This window comes from Myotis daubentonii, chromosome 3 (genome assembly GCF_963259705.1).
Source record: "Myotis daubentonii chromosome 3, mMyoDau2.1, whole genome shotgun sequence".
In the NCBI taxonomy this organism is placed as follows: Eukaryota; Metazoa; Chordata; class Mammalia; order Chiroptera; family Vespertilionidae; genus Myotis; species Myotis daubentonii.
Genome location: NC_081842.1, coordinates 56,273,439 through 56,301,334, shown reverse-complemented (window position 1 = coordinate 56,301,334; position 27,896 = coordinate 56,273,439). Strand labels below are relative to the sequence as shown.

Sequence of the window (27,896 nt, the reverse complement as noted above, 5' to 3'; positions counted from 1 at the left end):
AGCTGCACACTGTGCTCTGACCTACCGGCCACAGACTGGAGGTTCCAACCATCCCCTCCGACTCAGAATGCTAATCACAAGTCTAGGTTGTCACCTGTACTCCCGACCAACTGGCTATAAATCAGAGGTTCCTTGGGCCCCTCCTTGGGTTCACTTAGTTTGTTAGAACAGCTCACAGAATTTAGAAACATTACTTACTAGATCACTGGTTTATTGGAAAGGGATATAGCCCAGGAACAGCCAGATGGAAGAGATGCAAAGGGCAAGGTATGTGGGGAGGGCAGGCGCATCCATGCCCTCTCCAGGTATGCTACTCTCCCTGAATCTCTACTGTTCACCAACCTCCCCCAGCCCCACACGCTCTCCAAACCTCAGCCTCATGGGTTTTTATGGAGGCTTTGGTTTCCTAGTCATGATTGATTAAATCACCGACCATTGGTGGTTGATTTAGGGGTGAGACTGAAAATTCCAACCCTCCAATCACATGGTTGGTTCCAAAAGTCACCTCATTAACATAACAAAAGACACCTTTCCCCGCCCGCCGCCCCCCCAACACTTAGGAAATTCCGAGTTTCAAAAACTGTGAAGCAGGAATTGTGAACAAAGCAAAATAGACTGACCTCGTTTTATTTCACTTTGCTATATTGCACTTCACAGATGTTGCATTTTTTTTTACAATTGAAAGCAAGACCCTTCACCAGCAAAAAGGTTACAACTTGGTTTATTGCAGTGGTTTGGAACCGAACCCACAATGTCTTCGAGGTATGCCCGTACTCAACCTGGCCTAACAGCAGAATCCAGAGGCATCAGGTATGGGCTGGTTATATACTCCAGCTTCATATTGCGGTGGTGTTCTCAGCTCTGTCTTCCTCTGTCAGCTCAGCAAAACTGAAGCAGTTCAAGGCTTCACGTCTTTCAGCCCATTTTCCAGAAGGAAGAGTTTCCCTTCCTCCAAGCCTCCCACCAGAGTTTGGGCTTCACCCTAATTGCATCCACTTACGCCGTGTAATTCACTCTTCAGCCAGGCACTGGAGCAAGGGGGGTGGGATTCTGCTGATTGGCTCAGGCTAACCCAAGCCCGCCCCCGGAAGCTGAGGATCCAATCAGTCCCACCGGAAGGGCTTGGCTGTTTCCTAATGGGCGGGGAGTGGGATGTGCGCCGGGAAGCCGCTGAAAATATCTACTATCTGTTCAAGAATGCCTTGGGCCGTCCCACAGCCCCTAAGGAGGACAGCAGGTGTCAGTCTAGCTTGCCATGTGTCATGGTCGCTAATGAAAGTGAGACTCACTGCGGCGCGTGCAGCACCAAAAGCTCCGAACACAACACGAAGAAGGACGCCGTCTACCAAAGACGCTTTATTTGTTACCTTTCACATGAACAGTCGACAACAAACAATAGTAACAACAAATACAAGTAACTTGCAAGGGGACCAGACATTAGACATAAATAAGGACACTCTTGACATTAAAGAAAGCCCGTGCTGGGTGTGGCTTCTCGGGTGTGTGGGGGCCACAGCGCGGCCTCTGTCGCCAGGGGAGGCGGAGGCCTCATGAGGTGCCTGTGGAACCCGCATCACCAGGCTGGACATCTGGACCCAGAGCACAAGCTCCCTGTCCCACCCTCAGCCAGACAGGAGGTCTGCCATTTCAAAGTGACTTCAAGCTCTTGCTCCTGGGATTTTTGTCTTCACTCCTTTCCCTAGGCTCTGGGCCTTGGGTAGGGGCTGCATTAGAGGAAGTGCCCATTTGCTCTCTGAGGATGAAGGTGACTCCTGCACCTTGTCCTCACTCATCTCCCAGTCCAGCTTCCTTCTGCCTCTGTTCCTCCTGCTCCTGGTCATGGCTTTTCTCCCTGCCTCTCTCACCTACTGGCATTTCAAAAACTCTGAAATGCACCCCGCCATGGACACTGCTGGTCCACGCCTTCTAATTCACAAAAAGGTCCTGCATTCCATCACTCCTCCAAAACATCTGAGACATGTCTTTTTTCTGTCTTCTTGGGGTGAGGCCATGTCACAAGCTCCGGCAATTCAAGAGCAATGCAATCCCTACAGCTGAGGGCCAGAAGAACCTTAAAAGGTGGTATCTCTTCCTTTGCCAGCACCTCCACAGCTGATGTGTGAGCATCTCCCAGAAGTGGGTCACTGATCTGCAGGCTATCAACCCAAGAGCAGCATTTCCCCAGGAGTAAACAATCTTGGGAACTTTCCTCTAGATTGGCAATGGTTATTGTTGCCCATCAGGGAGAGAAAAAACAAAACATACCAAACAACAAAACCCTAACCATTGTACAGCTTGGAGAAAATCAACTGTCTTACAAGTGCTAATAGCATCTGAGTGCATTTAATTTCATAGGGACTTAAATAGCAAACAAGCTATCATCATTGCAGACATCCCCAGCTTCCACTCAGAGGGGCTGGATGTCAGATGGAAGAACAATACCAGGCCAGGTCTTCACTGCTGCATTAGTCTCTTCGTCAAAGTAAAAGCTCAGACACTGAGTTAAGGGCCATCGATGGTTCCAATTTTTTTACCGCCCTAGACAACAAGAGAGAAAGGAAGAAGGAAAAAAAACACACAACTCTTAGAAAAGCAGTGTTCCAACAGCAACACAGGAGAAAATTTAGATGCATAAATTATTTTGATGAACATTCTTTGAATACTGTTTTTAAATTAGAACCTGTCAGTGTGTTAGATCTTTGTCCTATGAGCTAGGATGCATTTTGTCCATTTCATAGATGAGAAAACAACTAACCTGTCCGAGATCACAAAGCTAGTAACAGGAAGGGCTAGGCTTTGAACCCGGGTGAAGATACAATAGCCAGGTCCCTACACGGCCCGGGGCCTTGCACTCAGGAAGCCAAACCAAGCCCACTGGCTCACCTAGTAGTCGGGGCGGGGCATGCTTCTCTGTACATAGGGGTTCTGCATGAGGCTGTCCTTGGGGAAGGTGGCTTGGACTTTAGGAAAGAGGCTCCCTTCTGCTCCGAGATTGCTGAAGCCTGTTGTCGACATTCTCACACTATGATAGTCGTTCTCAATCAGGTTCTGTTCTTCAATACCCTTTGTCTTCGATCTGTAATTAGTAACGGGAATTAGGATCTGACAATGGCAGAAAGTTCCTGAAAGCAAATGCTAAGGCCAATACTCTTTTTAAAAAATGTTTTAAAATTTGCAAATATTTTCAAATTTACCATAGTTGAATTACCAAAAAAATATTGCAGAGTTCTCATACATCATCGCCCAGATTTCCCACTTGTTAACATTTCTGAACCATTTAAGCTTAAGTTGCAGACCTGCTTACCCATAACCTATAATATTTCAGTGTAGCGTCCGTAAGCCTGAGGACTGTCTCCTCATAAGCTTCGTGTAACCATTAAAACCAGAGGGCTAACACGGATCCGACATTACCATCTAATTCCACCAGGCCACATAGATTTCGCTAATGTTAGTATTCCTAAGTGTGCTTTTGAATTATTTACGGAAATAACAATAGAAGTCAAAGAGAAAAGATGGTTTGTGATACATTTTTCCATTCAAGCCAAGTCTATGTCTGTAGAAGCACCTCAGTGAGTGAAACAAGTTCAAGGTATAGAGGTCTTAATGCCTTTCTGTATTGGCCTCGGGGATAAGCATTTCAAGCCAAGTGAAATTCTTACAGGTGAAGGAGGCGTCTGCCCCAGTTCAACCTGATCATGACCCTATTCTTCCTTCTGTCCCTCAGGCCACAGACCTGCCCCTGCAGTGTCCTAGACCAGTGGTCGGCAAACTGCGGCTCGTGAGCCACATGTGGCTCTTTGGCCCCTTGAGCGTGGCTCTTCCACAAAATACCACATGCGGGCACACATCTACAATGCAATTGAAACTTCGTGGCCCATGCGCAGAAGTCCATGCGCAGAAGTTCTGCCAGCAAATATATAGAAATCAAGGGCATTTCCCAGGACAGGAACACTTCCATTCCATACCTCAGGAAGATAAGTGCAATCACCATGCCAAGAATGAGGATGCCAGCAATGGTGCCCACGATAGTGAGAATCAGCTGAAATGCTGAAAGGAAAAAGAGAAGAGTTGGAGCAGTATCCTACAAGCAAGCCCCCGCTGTCTGTCTCCTGCACAGGTGTGCGTGTTCCGGGGGCTCACCCAATCAGGCTTTCAGCTAGCTCGGACCCCTCCAGGGCCAGCTTGGATGGGTCCCTCACCTCTCCCCCCCACCTCCAAACCCCAACGGTATCTTCAGAACTCAATCAGAAGAGGCAGCCTTGCCCGATGAAAGACCAGAAACGTGAAGGCGGCCATGGAGGCCATGGGATCTGTAGGGAATGGGATCTCAACCGAGGACTACACTCCCTCCTGAGCTCCGCTGCCTTTGGCTGCCCCCCACACCTGACCTGGATGATAAGCTGGGGCGGGGGGGACCTAGGAGGTTGGGGTTAAGTTATCACTCATAGAGTAGACAGGCAATGGCTTGGTAGAATTGGTGAGGGGAGAGTCTGCAGGTTCATTACCACCAGCCTCCCTCTCGAGATGTGTTGTCCAGCACGGCTGAGCACTTGAGATGTGGCTATGAGCTGGCCGGTGTGTGTAACATGCACAGTGGATTTCAAATACATTTGAAAAACACCTTAAAATATCCCGTGAATAATTCTTATGTTGATGACATGTTGAAGGGATAACATTGTTGATACAGTGAGTGAAATAAAATGTCATTAAAATCAATTTCTCTTTACTTTTAGAAATGTACTTAGAATTTTACAATTTGAAATTAAATATGATGCTCACGTTATATTTCTATTAGATCATGCTGCCCTGGACCCTTTCTCTCTCTGCCACCTGACTGTCATGTATGCCTCCGCCTGGGTTCACGGGGCTGTAGGCCATTACACCTCCAAGGTCATCCAGCCTCACCTTCTCATTGTATAGGTGTGGACACTGAAAGCCCGGAAGGAAGAAATGACTTAGTATATCCAGTTCTGCCAGCAAATATGTAGAAATCAAGAGCATTTCTCATCACTAACTTTGGAGGTGACTGGAGGCCAAACGTAATATTTCCCTCATCTTGGATCATTTTGTAAAATTTTAAATGTAAAATAATTTAAAATAGACTAATAAAGTTAGTATCGTCTCAACCTGGTGGGTGTGAAGGGTGGGAGGAAATGAAGCCGTTGAATTTGCAACAACAGATCTCAAACCACTAGGTAGCTCTGAAACATATGTCAGTATTGAAATGTCTGGTGTCTAGCTCTCCTCTTCCCCAACCACAAGCATGTTTGTAACACACGGGTCTTTTATCCTTTCTAGTAGCAGAAAATGCATAGTTAAGCTACTGTCGAAAACGAATAGGACGGTAGGATGCCCTTGGCTGACTGGGAACTTGTCCAGAGGCGCCTGCCCACCTCTTGGGCCGAGTTCTGTGATTTCCTACAGCAAAGGTGCTGCTGCCTGTGGCCTGCCGGCGGGAGGGGCTGGCACCACCCAGAGGACACGCTGCAGGCAGGTCCCTCCCCCTCTATGACTGGAGCCAGAGGCTGGGGGGGGCTGGACTGAATTCTGAATGGGATTAGTGTTTGTTTTTCAGGTGCTTAACAGCAAAGCAAGACTTTTATACTCACAGTCTTCACAGTTGACTCCACTGTAGCCAAATGCACACCTAAGATACAAGACATGACAGGAAACCATGGTAAAGGGCGTGTGGGAGCGTGTCAGGGTTCCCACCCTGCCCCCACGTCTTCCTTCCCGCCGTTCTCTCATCCTCCCCTCCCTTGTTCTTTCTCTTCTTTCTCTTTCCTTCCTTACAGTCCCAGTCTCCAGGTGAGCATCTTCCATGGAGCTCTAGAAGGTTTGTGTGTGTGTGTGTGTGTGGGGGGGGGGTGCCACATAATCCCAGGCGGTCTTATTTTCTGCTGATGGAATACTCTGTCCCCTGAGCTCTGGGAATATTCAGCAATCCCGGGGGAGCAGAACCCCAGAGGCACGGAGCATAGGGGGACCCCCTCGGGCTGGGAGGCCATGGGCCTCTGCACTGTGCGCTGAAGAAAAGGATGGATATCCTCTGAGCTTCAGTTTCCTCACCTGCAAACAGGGGACTGACACGTTCCTGATGGTGCTGTTGTGTGAGAGGTATCCCTAGTGTGGCTCCCAGCACACAGAAGTGTCAGAAACTACTGAAGACAACAATGGCGATGATGATGATGATGATGCTCTATACCTACTGACTGACGCCAGGATACCAGCTTTCTGACCCTAAGCCATGTTGCATAAGCTCTATCCTTATCCTTTACCCCCTACCCAGCTCCAGCCATGGCAGGATAAGAAGGGAGTGGTTTCTCTTACGCTTGGCAGCTCCCCTTGGGCTCCCTCTGGTAGCCCGGCAGGCACACGCAGTCAAGGCTCCCATTGCTCTGCACCAGGCACTGCATGTTGTGCTCTGCTTTGCAGGTATCAGGACACTTTGGACCCAAAGCTTCAAAACAGAGTGAATTCTGGGTCATCTTCAGAACCAACCTCTTCAGCCCCAAAGTGATAGGTCACAGAATACAATTTTTCCCATTTCTTTTTTGCGGCAAAATGAGGTGCCCCTGGGCTGTGCACACGGTGTGCCCTGAGGAGCTGCCCGTGGGCTGCCGCACCAGCTCTCGGCCAAGCCCCTGCTTCAGACACGTGTCTGGAGCCAAATGTCACAGCCCTCGGAACCTGAGATGCACCTGGACCCTTGAGCAGTAAAGTTTGTGTTTTGCAAATGTGAAAGGGGGGAGAGCAGGCGTTGTGCAGAACATTTAGAAGCAGGTGGAACACTTACCAAGACACAGAGCCGTCTGTGGGTTGGGTCTTGACAGCCCCGGTTTGCACTTGCACTGTAAGATATCCCTGCAGTTGTCTTGCTCATTTACACACCCATAGAACTCACACCGATTTTGCTCTGAGGGGCACAGATAATTCCAAAATATATTTGTTGTTATAACTGTTGTTATAATTGCCTTTTAATAAGTTTGGGGATTTAACAAATGAAAATCTGGGATTCTAAAACCCGACTCCCCAATCCTCTCTTCCATGACAATTTCCTTACATTATTCAATTCAAATTAATTCCATCGAAAGCAGTGCAATTATGTTCCAGTTCAAGATTCCTTTTGTACCTTGCTCGATGCTGGGTTCCACAAGGGACACAGTAGCTATATAACTTTTGGGTCCCATCTTGGTAGAATTACATGTTTGCATCCACAGAGAGTTGTTTCAAGCAACTCATAATCCAGACTTTAAGTACAATGGAACATTAGGGGCTCAAGTTACTAAAGGTAACATCATGGAGGAGATGGGAATTGGGCTGCCTTGAAAGATAGGGAAGATTTGAACAGTCAGAGGAGAGGCAAAATCTTTCTAAGTAGAGTAAACAAGGCATGAGCAGAAGCAAAGCATTCTTGTTAGGGAGTAGTGGTGTTGTATGTGGGTAGGGGAAAGGCAGTGTGGTAAAGGGGAAGAAAATAGAAAATTCTTGGCTTTGCCATTGGGGCTCTTGGCTAGGGGCTCTCTCTGTTCAATCATTTGATGTTTTGGTGGGTCCAAGTTCCCTCAATCTATAAAATGGGGCGAGTAATTCTTACTTCACATGATTGTTGTGAGAACTGAATGAGCTAATGTAAGTGCACGCCCACTGTCGGAGTTTCAACAAATAATCATTCTTTTGTTCATTCATAGGTGTAGCAGGGTTTGAATGCCAGGCTAAGGACCAGGACTTTTATCCCATAAGCCTGAGAATCCATTGGTAGATTCTGAGCAGGAGCAAGGTGTGAAAAAACAATCTTTGAAGAATGTTAGTCCAGAATGGGTAAAGAGGTGATATATATATATCACTCAGCCATAAAAAGAATGAAATCTTGCCATATATGACAACATGGGTATATATAGGTTCTAGAGGATATTTTGCCAAGTGAGATAAATCAGAAAGAGAAATACCATATAATTTCATGTATATGTGAAATCTGAAGAACAAAATAAACAAACAGAAACAAACTCATAGATACAGAGGACAAATTGATGATTGCCAGATGGGAGGGAGAATGAGGGAGTGGATGAAAAAGACAAAGGGATTAAGAAGTGCAAATTGCCAGTTATAAAAATAGTCACAGGGATGTACAGTACAGCACAGGGAACATAGTCAATAATACTGTAGTAACTGTATGGTGGTAGATGGGTACTAGACTTATCAGGGTGATCACTTTGTAAGGCATATAAATGTCGAATCACTATGCTGTACACTTGAAACTAATATAATATTGTATGTCAACTGTAGCTGAAAAACAGATTTTAAAAGAATGTTACCCTAGAAGCAGGTTGGAAAGCATTTGGAATAAAAAGATGAGTCTGAGACTAGACTAGGGAGAGAGAATAGGAGGTAGAACAGTTATGTGGATACTCTCTTCCAAACATCCCAGACCTGTAACAAACCTTCCTTCATGCTATTTAAAAATGCCTCCGATTAAAAGTCTAGAGAAAAAGATTCTACAACTTTTGACACAGAAGGCAGACCCTGTCTTTGCAGCAGAGGCAGGAAGCAGAAAAAGGTGTTTCCCCCTAAAACAGTGGTTCTCAACCTTCCTAATGTCGCGACCCTTTAATACAGTTCCTCATGTTGTGGTGACCCCCAACCATAAAATTATTTTCGTTGCTACTTCATAACTGTAATGTTGCTACTGTTATGAATCATAATGTAAATACCTGATATGCAGGGTGTATTTAGGAGATCCCTTTGAAAGAGTCTTTTGACACCTAAAGGGTTCGCGACCCACAGGTTGAGAACTGCTGCCCTAAAAGTTCTGAGCCTCTCAGTTCCCTTTGCTGGGCGTACAGGCTGCTGTGGCCACGTCTAACTGGCATCCTTTGGTAATTTGTTAATATATGTAAGAGCGCATGCCTGGTCTCAGAGGGGAGAGATGTTGAGAGGAGTTGTCAAGAGAGAGCAATTCTCCAGCCGAGGTCAAATGGTTTCAAATGTGCCAGGGCTTCAAGCCAAGGCGGTTACCGAGGAGAGCCTGAACGAGAGAATTACACAGGGGACCCCAACTTTATCTTGAAGAATGCATGGGTTATTTTCAGCTGGCAACCACTCTGCATGGCCAGTCTCCATGCTGATGGGGACCCCCGGCTTCCTCGCACTTGCTAGAAGTCTCATCTAGCCAAAAGCAGAGTGTATGCAAAGGTTCATCTTGCCTTGCTGACAATTTCATCCTCCAGGGAGTAGGGGTTGGGACGGCCTGAATTGCTACTCTGCACCGAATTCTGGCCCAAGGAGAAATCGATGGGCAGGTAGAAGTGATGGGTCCCTTGGCATACAAGAACGAAGTGATAGCCAGAGAGAGGGGTATGACTTTGACGGAGTAAAAATTGGAATGTTCAGAAGGGAAAAGGTGTAACTCTGTGGCACGAGGCCCTGAAAGACGAATACAATTCTGAAAATGTAATTCTAACTGTGCAGTTGCTAAATGAGATGTAAAAAAAAAAATGTGGGGAGAGGGTCAGGGAATAGAAACTGGCATGGTTTGCACAGGAAGCTGTCAAATGAGACATAAAAAATATGGAAAGAAGGTCCCAAAACCAAAGACAGAATATTAAAAGTGTGAGAGAAAGGCTAGAGCCCCCAAAGAGCTCAATAACCAAACACAAAACAACAACAAAATCCAGTAACAAAGGGCAAAGGGATGAAGTGGGAAAAGGGGTAAACGAATGGAGGTGTGTGTGTGTGTGTGTGTGTGTGTGTGTGTGTGTGTGTGTGTGTTTTATGTGTTTTCCATGCTATAGGGGCTCAAGGAGAGGCCAGCCTGCTTGGTGTAATGTTGATGGATAACATAGGACAAACAGAACGGCTCCCAACTATTCTCTCCAGTCTCCCTGCCAGAAAATGACACGTAGATGGAAAGAGTTGAATGGACATGGCTGACGGGACTGCAGCCCAAGGAGAGCGAACAGTAGGAGGAGCCCCCATCTCTTCTGGTAGAATTTAAATGTCTTATCATAGAGCATTTACACTCCAGGTCCTGAGAGAATAGTGAGGGTCTTTGAGAAGAGGTGCTGGAACGCTATAAATGAACAGGATTTATTTATATTTTCAGAAAGAGAAGTTTGGGACCCTAGGTCAAGGAGGTCACAATCATTAAAGAGTAAACATTATAAGAGACTAAAGAGTTTTAGAAACATCGAAGAAAAGAACGGGGGAGCCAGGAAGGGAATCGGGAGTATGATGGGGCGGGGGGTGGGGCGCAGGGAGAAGAGGACCTCAGGACGGGAAAGTACCCATGTCAAATGCTGCAGACAAACCAACTGTGCCTTGGCAGACGCGTTTGGACTTGGCAGCCAGGACTGAGAATCAGTTGTGCAACGCTTCCACCGTGGCTGGCTCTCTGAGATGGGGAACTTCTGATGACTGCTGTAATAGTGTCAGTTTACTCATGCCTTCCTGGACCCATGCCCTTTGCTAGGGCCTGACACACTGCTCTTGGCCATGTGAATTGCTTTGGCCATCACGACAGCTATAAATGTGCCATAAGCAGAAACTTGAGAAATACCTATGCTTTGAGACACCCTCTCGCTGCTTTTGAAACTCTTTAGGACTAGCCTGCTGAAGGATGAGAGACCATGTGGAGCAGAGACAAACCATCCAGCTGAACCACCTTAGATCAGTCAGCCCCCAGCTGACCCACCCAGCAGCTAACAGCAATTGCTTAAAGTGAGCCCGGCAGAGATCAGCCATGCCTGGCCTAGATCAGCAGACCTGCTCGGCTGGACCCAATCCAAGTTCTGACCCACAGAATGATGGCATTGAAATAAATAAATAGGCCGCTAAGTTTCGGGGTGGTTTGTAACACAGCAAAAGTGAATTGTTACAGCAAGGCTATGAGTTTGTGTATCTGCCTAAAGGGGAAGCAGAATAGGTAAAATTTCTCTAATCCAGCGGTTCTCAGCCTGTGGGTCACGAACAATGAAAATACATCCTGCATATCAGATATTTACATTACGATTCATAACAGTAGCAAAATTACAGTTATGAAGTAGCAACAAATAATTTTATGGTGGGGGGTCACCACAAATTGAGGAACTGTATTAAAGGGTCGCGGCATTAGGAAGGTTGAGAACCACTGCCTCTTGGAAAGCTATAACTTGGAATAAAGCCCTCTTGTTTCACCTTGCTTCCTCTTTCCCTGTCCAGAGACTATTTGTTCAAGGCTACCTTCCAAAAAGAGAAACAAACTGGTCAGTTTGAGGAGTTGAGAGATAGTTAGAAAGGAGTAGAAAGCAAGTGAGAGAAGAAAGGGAGCAAGAATGGACTAGTGGAAAGTCCATTCTTGGAGATCTATAGATTCAGTTATCCAATTCCTCTTGCCCCCTTCTTACATATAATGAGAAAGTTTACAAAAAGGTAGGTAGATGTTCAGGTAAATTTTGAATAAAATTATTTCATACTTACTAGTATAGTCTGAAAAGGTATTAGGGTTGCTTGCAACTGCTTTATTAATTGCGTTAGATACGGTCGTCTCATTTTCTTCTGAAGTTTCTGCAAAAAGGTTTACTACTGTTACAGCAACCAGCTTGTCACCAGCACGCATTTCAGATCTTGCTGGAGCAGATGTTCTGAAAATGAAATTAATTCACCACTTGAGGACCTGAACACAAGCATCAACAGATTGGTCTTTGAACTTCCTGTCCTCCCAAGTCTCCCAGTTCCCTTCCTGATGCACAGATACAGCCATAGTTAGGGGCCTAATATCCCATTGGAGGATCCTTAGAAAAATTGTGGACAATCATTTTTAGAATCTAGGAGCCTGGGACTAACCAGATGATCCCAGGTATACAGATGAGGTAACCCAAGTTCAGAGAGGTTCAAACAACTGCCCATCCATGCAGCCAGGAAGCGCCATGGCCAGGATTCAGATTTGTCTGAAGCCATCCCTCCCCACTATTCCTGTGTTATCCAGTCGTGCTACAAGCAGGAACTCCCTGTTGTCCACTAAACCAAAGCAAAGGCCTGGAACGGGGCCAGCCCTCCAGCAGCCGTCCCCTGTGAACTTCCAGCTCAGAGCCTCTGTGTCAGGGCCCCGCCTCTCTGTCTGCTGCCTGCCCCTTGCCACGCGCCACTGTGCCTGCCCTTAGTCTGCCTGCTGGTCTCCTGGCTGCCAATCACACTTGCCCCTCATTCACCATCAGCTCAAAACTCACCAACTTCAGGAGGCTTTCTCTGAATTACATGCATAAATATACACTGTATCTTATTCCACAAAGAATTGACAAAGCTTATAAAGATAGATACGATGGTCAAACCATAAAATATGGATTCATTAGGGCTGCTTTTCCTGCACAACTTCATTCATCCTAGAGCAGTGGTTCTCAACCTTCTGGCCCTTTAAATACAGTTCCTCATGTTGTGGTGACCCCAACCATAAAATTATTTTCGTTGCTACTTCATAACTGTAATGTTGCTACTGTTATGAATCGTAATGTAAATATCTGATAAGCAGGATGGTCTTAGGTGACCCCTGTGAAAGGGTCATTTGACCGCCAAAGGGGTCGCGACCCACAGGTTGAGAACCGCTGTCTTAGAGCATTCTTTCCTGGGGCTGCAGTGCCGTGTGTGGATGTGCTTCCGAGAAGGCTGATACAGAACCGCTAACTTCTTGAGACCCCTTTGCCTCTTTGTGTCCCTAAATAGCCCTCAACACTGGTCACTGCATATTGATGTGCTCAATAAGTGCTTGTTTTTACTGCAGGAAGAGCTCACCACCGGTTCTTCAGCAACCACCGGTGGGATTTGGGTGTTGTCTCCCTCACTCCCCCCATATGAGGGAAGAGATGACCATGAGCCACTCATTCTTTTCCTGGCCCCTGGAATGCACATTCCGGGGATTGACCGGGTGTGGTTTGTAGCCAAGGGGTCAAACCAAACAAACGGATCCAGGTGATGCCCTGGACCATGCATGCAGATTGCTAAAGAGCCCATCACAGACAGCATCTTGCTGGCCTCAGGGTACAGTCTGCCCAGCCACACCAAGGTCAGTGTGACATCAGGCTGACTACCTCTTCCTGACCTGTGACTTCCCGCTGGCGGCCTTAGTGCTGCACAGGGAACTCAAGAGAAGATGAGAAGTCAAGCAAACGCACACCAAAGTACCCCACCGGTCCACAGCAGCCTCACCTTACTTTGTGAATCACAGTCTGTCCATAGTCAGGATTTTTAAATGCATCTGCAAACTGTGGCAGAGAAGAACAAATTTAGTAACAACTACCAAGAGGCAGGGAAAGTGATACTGTATCTAGGTTTTAACATACATACATACATTTCTAAACTCCTGTATATAAATACACATGGTTCACTGCAGAAATTATTTATTCTTGATATGCTCTCTAACACCTTTCAGTAATGTTTGCTGTAGAATGGTAAGAATGTAATATAAGTCAGGGTTATCCAAGAAAAAGTTGGAAACCTAAAAAAAGCAAAATCAATGGTCATACTCTTAAAAATTAAGGTGACTAACTTATTAGGTTTGTCTTTTTAAAGTCACGGTAAAGTTTTGCGTATTTATTAGACGTATCTGCCTGCTCCATACACGCATCAATTCACCTAAGGAACACTTCTTCAGTTGTCTGCAAGGCAAGTGCACCAGGGGATAAGAAGGCAGGCGCTATCCAATCAGGCCTGCCTGGCCGCCACTGCACAACAGAGCCAGCAAGTGAGGAGAAGGCAGGTCTGAGGTCAGACAGATCTGGGTTCAAATCCCAACCTTCTCCCTCATCAGCCTGGTGACCTTCAGAAGGTTCCTTCACTTTCCCGGTCCTTGACTGCCTAATCCACAAAATAGGCACCAGAGTATTCTCTCTCCCAGGGGGCTCTTTGGAGAATTAGAAATATTACACATACAATGCCAGGTCCCGCATGCAACAGGGCAACTCCAAATCAGGGACTAGCCATTTGGGTCCAGCTGGGTAAAACAATGGATCCTGGGAGACTTCTCAAGGTCTGAGCTGGGACTGCCCCAGCTACCAAGTCTGCTGAGAGGACCCTGCAGAAAGGAACTTGTCTCTATTTTCCTATCTCTCGCAGTTGCGAGGGAGTTCTGGCACATCCCTTTTGGATTCACAGCCTCTTGGAAATGAAAAGAACTCTCTCTGCCCTTCCTGGTGCCCCTGGGACCCTCAAGACCTGACTGAGACCAAGTCCCTAAACTGGTCTCTGGAGCTGGAGGGGCCTTTTGGTGGCCATAGTGGCCAGTGCTGGGTAAAGGCACAGGAGAAAATCCAGGGCCCCCTGGAAGGAGGAGCACCTTGACGCTGCCTTATTCAATGTACTGACTCTCATCCAGGCTGGCAAATGGGAACGTGGATGCAGAATAAGAGGAGACGACATGGGCAGCTGGCCCGTCGGGCACAGGGGCATGACCGGGGCCAGGACAGCCGGGGTTTTATCCCAGCAGTGCCAGGCACCAGCTGTTCCATCCTGGGCACTAGTTCTCTCTGTACAATCTGTAAACTCGTTTGGATAATCTTTTTTTATATGTTATCAATTCTTATAACAAAACTCTTTCGTAATGATGTAATTCCGAATGGAAAGGCATTGTCATAGAATAAGACCTGAGTTTTGATGGTAATGTCCTGCTACACTTTGAGGAACACTGGCTGGATGCCCTCTGCAAGCTCCTGCAGGCCCCACGCCTGCGGTTCTGGCGTGGAGATCTCGCGTGGACGCAGCCGCTCACGAGAACCACAGTGGAAAGGAGCAATTGTGCACCCTGGCATTTCTGACAATAGGGAGGAAGAGGACCAGATGTGCCTTCAGGTGGAGCTCCTCTTCCAGGTATTAAAAAACACACTAGCTCAGAAATGTATGCAAATTGGAATGAAAAAAAAAAAAAAAAGGAACGTCTTTAAAGGTTTTCTGTTCAATTCTGTGGAAATAATTCATTTTAAAACATCATTATATTTACTTGCTCATTTAAAAACATTCTAAGAATATTTCTTGCCATTCCCTTCTGGCCTGCAAAGTTTCTGTTGAGATAAGAGCTTATGTAACGACCGGAGTGGCATGGCTGGGGCGAGGACCATGGGGAGGCCCAGTGCCCGAGGAAGGTTCCAGGGACTCAGGTCAGCTGCTGTTCACCGACCAGTCAGAGTGCATTTCGCTACTTGAACCACTACTGGGACAGCTGTTCCACCTGAGCATCAGCCCTCTGCTCTGCGACTCAGTGTTATACAGGAAGGAAGGTTGGAAAATACTTACAAATTTTCTAATTTGCATGTATAACTTTTCATAGGCCGGCGACTTTTCATTTTCCAAGCCAGTTGTTTCTGATACCTTTACTTTAATTGTTCCAGGGAAAACCTTTCCTGAAATTCAAGCAGAATCTTTCTGTAATGTTTAATTTAAAGAGGGTCATTTTCATTTTGTTTAAAAACATACTTTAAAAGAATTCTAAGCATTATATGATGCTGTGACAGGAAGCCTGGAAATGTGATAAATGTTACCCCAAATCCCACCCAACCTAACACAACCATTTTCATTTTGGTATAAGGTATCCCCAACTTTGCAAAAGTGTGCTTCATGCGACTTCACTTTGACGAAAGGCCTACATCAGGACCTGTTTCGTAAACAAAAAAAAAACCCTAAGAGGATTTTTGCTTTTATAAAAAAAAGGTGAAAATCAAAAATAGTGTTCAGCGTTGTAAGTAATTAATTAATTTTTTAATCCTCACCTGAGGGTATTTCTTTTCCATTGATTTTTAGAGAGAGTGGAAAGGAGAGGGAGAGACACAGAGAGAGAAACATCGATGTGAGAGAGACACACATCGGTTCGGAGCTGGTGGATCAAGCCTGCAACCCAGGTATGTGGCCTTGACCGGAATCAAACCTGTGACCCTTCAGTCCGAGGGCCGATGCTCTAACCACTGAGCAAACCATCAGCATTCAGCATTTTGCAGCAAGCTGCTATCGAGGCAGCTCACACCCTGGGCAGTGAGAGTGGCTCACCAGCTCCTTCCCTAGAACACCCCTCAGCATCCCAGCACCAGACGGCCATAGCTGTGCCCTGTGTCTGCGCTTTATCTCTATGTATTTTGTGCTTTGTTAGCAGGATGTCTCCTAAGGTAATTGCTTCTTCATTTCACACCATTTCGGTGTACAAAAGGTTTTAGTGGAAAACTCTGCTTTCAGATAGCAGGGAAATCTATATTTCCCCCAGTTCCTTTTTTCCCTATGCATAGTTTATATCATTATAATTCCAAGTTTATAGCATTAATCTTCTTTACTTATATATACTAATAAATGGTAATATGCTAATTGGACCAGGTCCACCAGACATATTCAACTTCCTTCCGGACAAAGCCATGGTGGTGGGAGCTGAGGCAGAGGTGGTTAGGGGGTGATCAGGCTGGCAGGGGAGCAAGCAGTTAGGGGGCAATAAGGCCTGCAGGGGAGCAAGCAGTTAGGGGGCAACCAGGCCAGCAGGGAGAAGTTAGGGGGCAACCTGGCAAGGGGGCAGTTAGGGGGGAACCAGGCTGGCAGGGGGCCAGTTAGGGGGTGATCAGGCCAGCAGGGGATGAATTAGGGGGTGATCAGGCTGGCAGGCAGAGGTGGTTAGGGATGATCAGGCAGGCAGGCAGGCAAGTGGTTAGGAGCCAGCGGTCCCAGATAGTGAGAGGGACATCCAAGATTAGAGAGGATGCAGGCCGGGCTGATGGACACCCCCCCTCCTGTGCACTAATTTTGTGCACCAAGCCTCTAGTTATTAAATAATAAGCATTTTAAACATTTTCCCAAATAATTACCTGGTCTTTATAGCTATTATTTTTTAAAGCTGCATAGTATTCTGTGGAATATATGTTCCCTTCATTGATGTAGTCATTTTTGTTTTTTAGCACTTCTAATTATTTAAAAGGGGGGAGGTTGCAATGAACATATTCATGCCCATGCCTCTCTATATTTGGGGTCATTGACTTAGAGATAATCCCTAGAAATAAGATTATTAGCACAAAAAATAACATCCTTTCGACTCTTGAAATACCTCTAATCCCTGTGGCCAATACTATGCATTTGTTTTCTATACAATTGATCTACTCTGGCAAGGGGGGGATTTCTCATTCATGAAAAATAGAAGTTTATTACAGGAAACAGCCTTGGAAACTTCATAGCACCCAGCTGATCTAACCAAAAAGGTGTTACGTCAAGTTTATGGCCGTTTGCTCTAGTGTCCATTTCTAGACCTGAGAGGCTCTGAAGTCTCTAAAAATGGGCTTTGCTATTATGGAGCCAGCAAATCCTACGGCAGAGAACTAACCAGGCCTGTCTGAACACGTGGTCTTAGGCACTTCCCTTCATTCTGCCGCAGGGTCCCCACACGCCAGCACTACTTTGTGTAGTTGTTGTACCTTTTCAGGGCCTTCGACACCTGTCATTCCCATTGTGTCCGCATGGCACTGTTCCCTTGGACAGGAAAAGTGAAGGGACACATCCACTCCCAGACCTCAGGACTAGCCCACCAACCTGACTGCCCATTTCCTCCCACACTTGGTTCCACGGAGACAAAGGCAGGAGCCATCTTTGTAGTTTACTGGCCTTTGTTGCCTCCAAATGTTCCTCTACCTCTCGTATCCTGGAAGCTCTCTTGCCATTATTTTAAGTTTTCGATTCCACTTTAATTAATTAATTAATTAATTAACTATATTTTTATTGATTTCAGAGAGGAAGGGAGAAGAAGAGAGAGATAGAAACATCAATGATGAGAGGGAATCATGGATTGGCTGCCTCCTGCACGTTGGGCCAAGCCTGCAACCCAGGCATGTGCCCTTGATCAGAATCGAACCTGGGACTCTTGGGTCCGCAGGCCGAGACTCTATCCACTGAGCCAAACCGGCTAGGGCCTATTCCACTTTAGGTATGAGGTACAGCTCTCCATGGTTCATCCTTTATAACTCACCTTTATTGCATTTGGAAGAATTATAGTAATACCCATCAATACACAGGCAAAAGTATGAGTTATTCAGACCCACACACGAAGCACCACTGCCACTGCCACAGGAATCTTCTTTGCAAAGACCTGAGATGGAATAGAAAGAGGTGAAAAATCCACAGAACAACAAATAACACCCAGAAACATACTTTTACATTTTCATGCCTCCCTCCTGGGGACCTTCTGTTCCTTGGTTGTGTTATTCCAGGGCACACCCTGAGAGGGGTCAGAAACATATACACATTTTCTTATGTGTCTGGGGAGCTTGTTGCTGAAAGTCTGGAACAGGTGCTTGTGAACAGTAAAGGTCAGAGCTTGGTGGCAAGACTGTGCTCAGAGCAGTCTTCTAATTCCCAGGAGCCAGGAATCCCTGCACCTCAAGGAACCTCAAGGAACCTCAGGAACCTTGGTGTCTGACCCTCTAACACCAGATAGGGCTCCCCACACTATTTTATAGAAATCATCATATTTTTAAAAGTGTATTTTATTTTTCCATCACCATTTATCTCTATGTTCTCTTCCACCCCCACCCCCACCCCCACCGGCAATCACCACACTGTTGTCCATGTCCTTGAGTTGTCTCTCTCTCTCTTTCTTTTTTGCTCAATCCCTTCAACACCCTTCCACCCCAGCTGTCTGCCTACTCTCTATCTATGAGTCTGGCTCTAGTCTGCTTGGTAGTTCAGTTTGTTAATTCAAGTCAAAATATGAGTGAAATCATGTGCTGCTTGTCTTTCTCTGGCTGGCTTATTTCACTTAGCATAAGGTTCTCCAAGTCCATCCCTGCTGTCGAAAAGGGTGAAATTTTCTTCCTTTGTACAGCAGAGTAGTATTCCATTGTGTAAATGTACCACAGCTTTTTTATCCACTCATCTACCGATGGGCACTTGAGCTTTTTCCAGGTCTCAGCTATTGTAAATAAAGCTGCTATGAACATAGGGGGTACATATCTTCTTTCAAATTACAGAAAGAATATGTTTTAAGGAAGGTATAAGTAACTGTATTATAGGGATGAACAGGCAAGAAGCTCCAAAAAGAAACTAGATGCTATCTTCTGGTTAGCATACATGATATACAGATCCATAATGTGCCGGAGACCAGCTCCAGCATGTCATAATTTCAAGAGTTTCATCAAAAGGTTGATGAGACTTGGGGACTCAACAGGGTTGAGTCACAAATGTAGTCAGTCACCTGTTGGAAATGGCTGAAGGCATTTCCCCAAACCTGAATAGGAAACTGATTGTGGCTGCCAGACAGCTAAAAGGCATTTTAATCTACATGTTATTGCCTCCTACTGGCCAAACACCTGAACAGCCGTAGGCCAATTCCTCCATTCTGACGATGGACTCTGTACTAAACCCTGACCCTTTGAAGTGTGTATCTTTGCCTCGCCTCAGGACAAGTTGTGTTAATAAAAAGCACGGCGTCCTGGGGATGGAGAGAACCTAAGACCATAGACTTAAGATGTTGGATCCTACCTCCTTTAGCTAAGCTCCTCTGACCCCCAAAATGCCTTTCAAAATTATATCTCGACTCTGGACTCTTTATTAGTCTCTGGATTCCTATAACATCTACACACAGCCTTCTCCAGATTCCTGAACCCTTCTTGATGCTGGGACAAGAAACCCGGCAATAATGAAAAGGAACGAATGTTAAGGGGAGAATGTGGATTAAGTCAGTGACCATTCTAAGAGGAATTGATGAAATGACACTCCACCCTCTGGCTCTCTGAGTGGATGACTTGAATAAATGGTTAGGATAATATTGCAGTTGTTTTCTGCTGGCTGGGACCCCAGACCAGGCAGGGTGCAGCGTCTTTTTTTTATCTCCAGAGATCAGATGAGATCCAAGGAAGAAAGTTAGGTCAGTGGCCAAATGATGATCTAGGCTGGCCATTTTATTCATCTCTTTCAAATGAAATGATTCTGAGCTTTGATTTCTGAATAAATTAAGTGACTGACAACCTTCAGAGTTGTCTGATTGCTTATTAACCTGTAGGCAGATAAGCTTTTTTAAAAAATCTACATGTAAGGTACATGTGTATAACATGCTCTTTTTTGTGATTAAAAGGGGGAATGCACACCCAGCCGGTGTGGCTCAGTGGTGGAGCATCCACCCATGAACTAAGAGGCCACTGGTTCAATGCCCTGGGTCAGGGTATATGCCCGGATTGTGGGCTCCATCCCCAGTATGGAGCACACGGGAGGCAGCCGATCGAAGATTCCTTCACATCATTGATGTTTCTACCTCTCTCCCTCTCCCTTTCTCTCTCTCTAAAATCAATAAAAACATATGAAAAAAAGGGGGGAGAATACACAAAACACACAAATATGTATGTTTATATTTGTATAGATTATCTATGGAGGAGACACAAGAAATTGGCCGTGGAACTGGCCTCTGGGGAAGGAAACTAGAAACCTGGATCCTAAGGATTTAGGACAGGAGGGAGACTTAGTTTTTACTGACTATACTTTTACCCTGTCTAAGCTTCTTTTTCCACAACTAGTGGCCCCTCCAAACACGAAAGACTGGGAGCCAGGTCGTACATAAGTCTCCATTTGCTTAATCACCGTTTTTTTTTTTTTGATCTACCAGAGAACACTGGGGAAGCCGAAAGACGTGAGTGTAGGGAGACTCAGCTTGTTCTGTGACCTCGGGTAAGTGGCTGCCCCCTCGAGGCCTCTGTTTCCCTACCTGAGAGCAACAGGGTTTATCCAGACCCTTCAAGCCTAGGTTTGAGGATTCTTTTAGACCAGGGCTGACAAACGATGACTCATGAGCCAAGTCTGGTCAATCTTCTGTTCTTATAGAGTTTTATTGGTGCACTGCCGGGCTCATTCATTTGTATAGTGACTATAACTGCTTCTATGTCAAAATGGCAGAATGGAGTAGTTGCAAGGAAGACCCTGTTGTGACCCACAAAATGTAAAATATTTACTAGTTTGCCTTTATTGATAAAGTCTGCTCACCCCTATGCTGGACCAAGCTTTGGGAAATGAGTCAGGTGGTTTGTTTCAATAACTTTGGCTTGAGGTCAACTCTTAGACAGTATTCCCAGCACACCTGGCCTTTGGACAATGGCCCCGGTCATGTTTAGGGCTGTGTGAGCACTGCTGTTGCTTGGCTTTTTATCCCTCGGGCTCAAATTCCACAAATTGGCTCAAACTCCTGATTATGATTGGCCACCATCATAACCTGTCCTATTTTTCAGTAACACCTGAGAAGGAATAAGGGTAGAGCTGACTCCTTCCTTAGATAAAGGAACTAGCAGGGTTTCGGGGGGTGGGGGAGTGGGGGGAGATTAGTGGGGAGGGAGAGAGTGTGAAGCATTGTTGCTTATTTGGACCTGGCCTTCACAGAGAAGCTGAAACTATTTTTGAAAACCCCTAGGGATGGGGCAGTTAGAGAAATGCCTTTCATAAAGTCTAAATTTATAAAAATATTCCACATCTGGCAAATAGCTTGAGGTAGGATGGGCAGTAAGGAAAGGAGAACAGAATGGAACTGTGGGTAATTTTTTAGGGCCTCAGCCATCACTACTAGCTGTTGCGACTCAGATTTTTGAATTCCAAGGGTTCTTATCCAAGGAAACCTTGAGTCTCTATAACCATTTCCCTATCCCAGCAGAACATACTTGCCTGCCACCCTCCACAATGCTGACTCCTCAGTGAGGTGTCTTTGAAGGAGTTGCTCTTACCTGGTGAAATGACACTGCTGGTGGTGGTAGTGGCGGCGGGAGCGGCAGTGCTGGCAGTGATGGTGGAAGTTGTGGTGATGGTAGTGGTGGTGGGAGTTGGGGTGGTGGCAGTGGTGTTGGGAGTGGTGGTGGGAGTTGGGGTGGTGGCAGTGGTGTTGGGAGTTTTGGTGATGGTAGTGGTGGTGGGAGTTGGGGTGGTGGTAGTGGTGGTGGGAGTGGTGGTGGGAGTGGTGGTGGGAGTTGGGGTGGCGGTAGTGGTGGTGGGAGTTGGGGTGGTGGCAGTGGTGGTGGGAGTTGTGGTGATGGGAGTGGTGGTGGGAGTGGTGGTGGGAGTTGTGGTGATGGGAGTGGTGGTGGGAGTGGTGGTGGGAGTTGTGGTGATGGTAATGGTGGTGGGAGGTGTGGTGATGGGAGTGGTGGTGGGAGTGGTGGTGGGAGTTGTGGTGATGGTAATGGTGGTGGGAGGTGTGGTGATGGGAGTGGTGGTGGGAGTGGTGGTGGGAGTTGGGGTGGTGGGAGTGGTGGTGGGAGTTGTGGTGATGGGAGTGGTGATGGTAATGGTGGTGGGAGGTGTGGTGATGGGAGTGGTGGTGGGAGTGGTGGTGGGAGTTGGGGTGGTGGCAGTGGTGGTGGGAGTTGTGGTGATGGGAGTGGTGGTGGGAGTGGTAGTGGGAGTTATCGAACTTTGGCTGATGGCTGGAAGAACAAAGATGCCAAGTTTCAGAAGGCAGAACATTAACTATATAATGACCGTTGCTATCTATATATACACTAGAGGCCCAGTGCATGAAATTCGTGCATATGGGAAGGGGGTGTCCCTCAGCTCAGCCTGCCCCCTCTCACAGTCTGGGAGCCCTCAGGGGCAGGAGGCAACCCGGCCATTAGGGGATGGTGACACCTCATCACACCTCTGCTGCTGCCACTAACAGCAGTGCAAGCCTTGTTCAGCCCTGGTTACCTGAGCCTTGGGCGGCCCTGGGAGGCTTGGCAGCCGCCATCCAAGGTTTGCCTGCGCCTTGGGCCGCCCCTGGGCAGCTGGGGGGCTGAGGGAATTGGGCGCCGCCATCCAATGGCTGTGGGTGCCGCCATATTTGAGGGTGTGACAGTCAATTAGCATATTCCCTCCTTATTGGCTGTGGTGTGAGGGTCAATCAGCATATTCCCTCTTTATTAGATAGGACTAGTAAAAGCCTAAGTGACCTTTCAACTGTTCGACAGTAGCTGTACGCTCACTGACCACCCGAGGGCAGATGCTCAACACATAGGCATGGAAACATGGAACAGACTGATGAATCTCAGAGGGAAGCGGGGAAGAGGAAGGGCGGGAAGAGATTAACCAAAGATCTTATATGCATACTAGAGGCCTGGTGCACAGATTTATGCACCAGTGTGGTCCCTTGGCCTGGCCTGCGGCGATCGGGCTAAATCTGTGCACCAGGCCTCTGACATACCCTGAGGGGTCCTGGATTTCGAGAGAGCACAGGCCAGGCTGAGAAACCCATTGGTGCACAAATCTGTGCACAGGGCCTCTAGTTATTTAATACAACAGTTGACCCTTGAATAACACAGGTTTGAACTGCCTGAGTTCAAATTATACTCAAATTTTAAAAGTCAAACCTGTGTTGTTCAAGGGCCAGCTGTAATTAGTACCCAATTAATTTTTTTCTGAAAAATAAACGCAAGAGGTGCTTGAATAATGTTGTTTCATTCAACATTTTTTGCAATAATGTTGATGAGATGTAGGAACTTAACTTCTGTTTGCATCAATTAGCCTATGTAAAACTGGTTTCAATATACATCATTTTGCTTTAAGTTGCAGAACTTATTGACAAGGTGAAGACTTACTATTTAGTTGACAACATTAAAAGCAAAAATATATGACTTCTTCGAAACACACACACACACACACACAAACTCACGTTAAATTAAGTTAAAAATTAAACAGATAAAACTGGGGAAATGTTATTAAAATATGACAGAGTTCATGAATACCAAGGAGTAATATCATTTATGCCTGTAGTTGTAGAACTGTCAATCCGTCACCAGGTGGCGCAGTTACAACCTGGAAATGGACTTCTTTGTCTTTTTACAGTTTAAGGCAGTGGTTCTCAACCTTCCTAATGCCGCAACCCTTTAATACAGTTCCTCATGTTGTGGTGACCCCCAACAATAAAATTATTTTCATTGCTACTTCATAACTGTAATATTGCTACTGTTATGAGTCGTAATGTAAATATCTGATATGCAGGATGTATTTTCATTGGTACAAATGGAACATAATTAGCTCATAGTGATTAATCACAAAACAATATGTAATTATATATGTGTTTTCCGATGGTCTTAGGCGACCCCTGTGAAAGGGTCGTTCGACCCCCAAAGGGGTCGCGACCCACAGGTTGAGAACCGCTGGTTTAAGGCAATTGTCCCAATTTTTCATTACATGGCAAAGCTGTTGACAGTTATGAGGGAGAGAAGGGAAAGGGTGTATGTGTTTAAAGAATGATGAAATAAAAAAAATTCATTAAGTGTCTATTAAAACTCCAAAAATTCTAGACACATGAACTTTTTAAAGAGTAAGATGAACAGAGATGATCTTTGCCCTAAGGGCTATGGTGATCATCAAAGTTGTCTTTTTTTTAAAACTCTTAGACACCTTTGGACATAAGGGTTAGTACAGTGGTTCTCAACCTGTGGATCGTGACCCCTTTGGGGGTCGAACAACCCTTTCACAGGGGTCGCCTAAGACCATCGGGAAACACATATAAAGGGTGTCCCAAAATTCACGGAAGATTTGAATTTTGCATGAGCATTAACAAAAACAAAAAATAAAAGCCTGATTTTACTTGGTTTATTGAATCAGATTCTAATATCTGTTGCCCTTTGATTTCAATCCCTTCAATTGGATAAGCATTACCAAGTACCAATTATGGCCCAGGAGCAGGGACAATGAAGACCAATGAAGACCACAGCTTTGCGTATGTGCCAGCAAAGCCGTGGAGGCCATTTACCCGATGTGCTATTCCATACATAACCCTATACTGTATACTTTATGAATCAATAAAAATTTACAATTTTTAATTATAAACCTGTGTTTTCTATTAAAATTACTTCTTGCGTGAATTTTGGGACACCCTTTATAATTGCATATTGTTTTTGTGATTAATCACTATGAGCTAATTATGTTCAATTTGTAACAATGAAAATACATCCTGAATATCAGATATTTACATTATGATTCATAACAGTAGAAAAATTATAGTTATGAAGTAGCAACGAAAATAATTTTGTGGTTGGGGGTCACCACAACATGAAGAACTGTATTAAAGGGTTGCGGCATTAGGAAGGTTGAGAACCACTGGGTTAGTAAATGCTTAGTGACCCATTGATCAATTTTCTAGAACCCTTAATTGTCTTTAGAACTCTGACATTGATAATCAGTTAAACACATGATTAAAAGAAGAAGTTTTAGAGAAAAAGCAATTCCTAAACCCTCGAGTATAGAAAACTGCTGAGAGTCTCCCTGATTCCCCCTGGGTCTGTGAGTCCCTAGACGGCAGAATCTGGCCCTTCCCCTTAACGGGGCCCAGCTTAGTCACTCCTAGGTGTTGAGGAGACAAGCAATTGCTCTTCCAGGGGCCAGGAAATGGCCCACCAGCCAGTCATGGTGACTGCTGCTACTCCTGTTCCTACTGTTCTCATTTATCAAGGGCTTACCCCGTGCCTGACAGGACCTGGGACGGAGATATGAGAGACACATTTGATAGAAAAGTGCACCAATACTTAGAGGGATTAAGAGATTTACCTGGGGCTAAACCTTTAATTCCCACAAGTAAGGGGGCAAAAAACTCTTGATGCCAGAAGCAGGGATTAAACCTGCTTCCTGCACTGCACTGGGACCCAAATGACATCTGGGGGCCAAAAGGAAGGGCACTGGACCCTGGGAACCTAAGTCACTCTTCTCTGGCCTTGGGAATATCTCTGGTTTACTGAACCCCAAATCTTAGTCCAGAGGCCTCGGTACTACTGCTCTATCCTCCTTCACCACAGACTGAAATGCCTTGTGTCTTTGAGCCCACTTGGAGAGGAAATTTCATCCACAGAATAGTCCATCTGTGGGGCATCGCTGAAGCCTGTTGGTTCTATTGCAAAGACAACAAACATGATTAAAATAATTTAAAAAAGACTTAAATGTCCCTTACCTGAAGTTACAAAAAGGAGGGTGAGAAGAGAGACGTGAGCGAAGGCTTTCATTTTAGATCTTCTTGCTAGGTAACCCAAGGAGGAAATGATCTTCCCCCAACTGCCTTCTGATTTAACTCTCTTTCAGGTACAAAGTCCAGCCATTAACTGACGTCAAATGAGCCAAAAGCAATTACTCGCTAGGGTTTGGTCATATACCATAGGTCTCAGATGAGCTTCTGAAATGGAAGAGATGAACCTGGCCTTATGAACTATTTTTCTATCTCATGGTCCAAAATAGCTCAGGACAGTTGGGATGGTTGGGGGGGGAGGGGGGTGGCTCCTACCTTATGATGAAGCCATTTTGCTCCTAAGTATTTACTCAAGAGAAATGAAAGCATACATCCACACAAAGATGTGTACATGAATATAAAGAGATATGTATCTCTTTATATCCCAAACGTCCCCAAGCTACCACCTTTTAGGAGGTCACCATTTCTTAAAATACCCAATGATACAGCCTGTGCTTCACTCACCCCATGTGAGTGCAGGAAATCCATTTTCTTCCCCTGGTAGTTTTGAGAATCCCTGAGGAGTACTTCCACGTTTCCCCAGCCTGTTTGTTGCTTAGCTCTCGTCACCTTTTGGTGTGGATCAGCGCTCTGGGCCTCCCTGATGGTCACACCCAGCAACTTTGAAATCATGTCTGCAAGCGCCCACTGTTCTCCACAGATCACTCTACCTGCACAGAGCCCGCCCCCCACCCCCGCCCCCATTAATCCTCAAACATTGTGAATATCAACTTGTAGCATTTAACCTACGTTTACCAAAGGCTTGTGGATGGCAGGTCAAGGAGGGGGAAATACAATGTAGAAAAGGGGAAAATTTTAAGCAGATGAGTTTATTTTCTCTTCATTCCTGGTTGTTCACTGCTCAAGTTGCTGCCTCCTGGGTCCTGTACTGACAGCTGCTCCTCAGCCCCTGGCCTCTCACAGCATTTCAGGAACCAGCTTTATCAGTTGAATGAGGATCTCCTTAGTCCAGGCCTTCCTCCTGAAAATCCAGAACTGCTACCCCCTGGGGGTAGCCCAGGCCTGAGGAATGGAACCAATATCACCTTGTTTTTGCCCTGACCTTGTAAACACAACATTTTTTATATTATTACACTAGAGGCCCGGTGCACAAAATCCGTGCACGGGGGGGGGGGGTCCCGCAGCCTGGCCTGCGCCCTCTCGCAGTCTGGGAGCCCTTGGGGGATGTCTGACTGATGGCTTAGGCCCGAGGTTAGTTGGACATCTTTAGTGCTGCTGCAGAGGTGGGAGAGGTTCCCGCTACCGCCACTGCGCTTACCAGCTGTGAGCCTGGCTTCCGGCTCAGTGGCGTGTCCTCTGTAGGAGCACACTGACCACCACGGGGCAGCTCCTGTGTTGAGCATCTTCCCCCTGGTGGTCAGTGCACATCATAGCAAGTGGTTGAGCGTAGCATTTCATTAGCATATTATGCTTTGATTGGTTGAACAGACAACCAGACGACCGGATACTTAGTATATTAGGCTTTTATTATATAGGATAGGAGGCTAGTTTCTTCTTGTCCCAAAAGTCTCCATTTAACAATGGGATTTGGGGTTGGCTCTTATAATGCTAAGAGGCTCATTTACATATTTTCCCCATGCAAGACATCTCTTGGGCCCATGTTTTGTGCTGTTATTCTCAACTTGAGTGACTCCTGGCACCAGGAGTTAAACAAAATCTTTATTTTAAAAAATCCTTTTCTCTTTTCCTTTGAAACTCATTTCTTTTTTTAAATTTTTTAAAATATATTTTATTGATTTTTTACAGAGAGTAAGGGAGAGGGATAGATAGTTAGAAACATCGATGAGCGAGAAACATCGATCAGCTGCCTCCTGCACGCCCCCTACTGGGAATGTGCCTGCAGCCAAGGTACATGCCCTTGACCAGAATCGAACCCAGGACCCTTGAGTCCGCAGGCCGATGCTCCATCCACTGAGCCAAACCGGTTAGGGCGAAACTCATTTCTTGA

At 45.9% G+C, this 27,896-nt stretch overlaps 1 protein-coding gene across 2 annotated transcripts; it reads right to left on the bottom strand.

The window, feature by feature from the left end:
• Positions 1 to 1,343: 1,343 nt before the first annotated feature.
• Positions 1,344 to 26,009, bottom strand: MUC13 (mucin 13, cell surface associated). Of its 2 annotated transcripts, XM_059687637.1 has the most exons (13): positions 25,877 to 26,009; positions 22,268 to 22,373; positions 21,678 to 22,216; positions 17,948 to 18,067; positions 15,256 to 15,362; positions 13,177 to 13,232; positions 11,455 to 11,618; positions 6,797 to 6,916; positions 6,331 to 6,460; positions 5,610 to 5,647; positions 3,966 to 4,047; positions 2,884 to 3,076; positions 1,344 to 2,538 (listed from the first exon to the last, which is right to left on the bottom strand). In XM_059687637.1, the coding sequence occupies exons 1-12, from the start codon at positions 25,926 to 25,928 to the stop codon at positions 2,884 to 2,886; spliced, it is 1,707 nt and encodes a 568-aa protein (XP_059543620.1). In that variant the 5' UTR covers positions 25,929 to 26,009; the 3' UTR covers positions 1,344 to 2,538. The 2 variants fall into 2 exon arrangements, with proteins under 2 accessions (XP_059543620.1, XP_059543619.1); XM_059687636.1 differs by having other exon boundaries at positions 21,678 to 22,373.
• Positions 26,010 to 27,896: the final 1,887 nt, after the last annotated feature.

Bases quoted from the DNA above. Each gene is read 5' to 3' on its own strand.
- MUC13 (XM_059687636.1), bottom strand. From the start codon at position 25,928: ATGAAAGCCTTCGCTCACGTCTCTCTTCTCACCCTCCTTTTTGTAACT. The intron at 6,917-11,454 runs GTAAGTATGAAA...TGTGCCCCTCAG, and splicing joins TACCTTTTCAGACTATACTA to AGCAAAATCGGTGTGAGTTC. The intron at 5,648-6,330 runs GTAAGAGAAACC...CTTGTATCTTAG, and splicing joins CCCAAGGGGAGCTGCCAAGC to GTGTGCATTTGGCTACAGTG.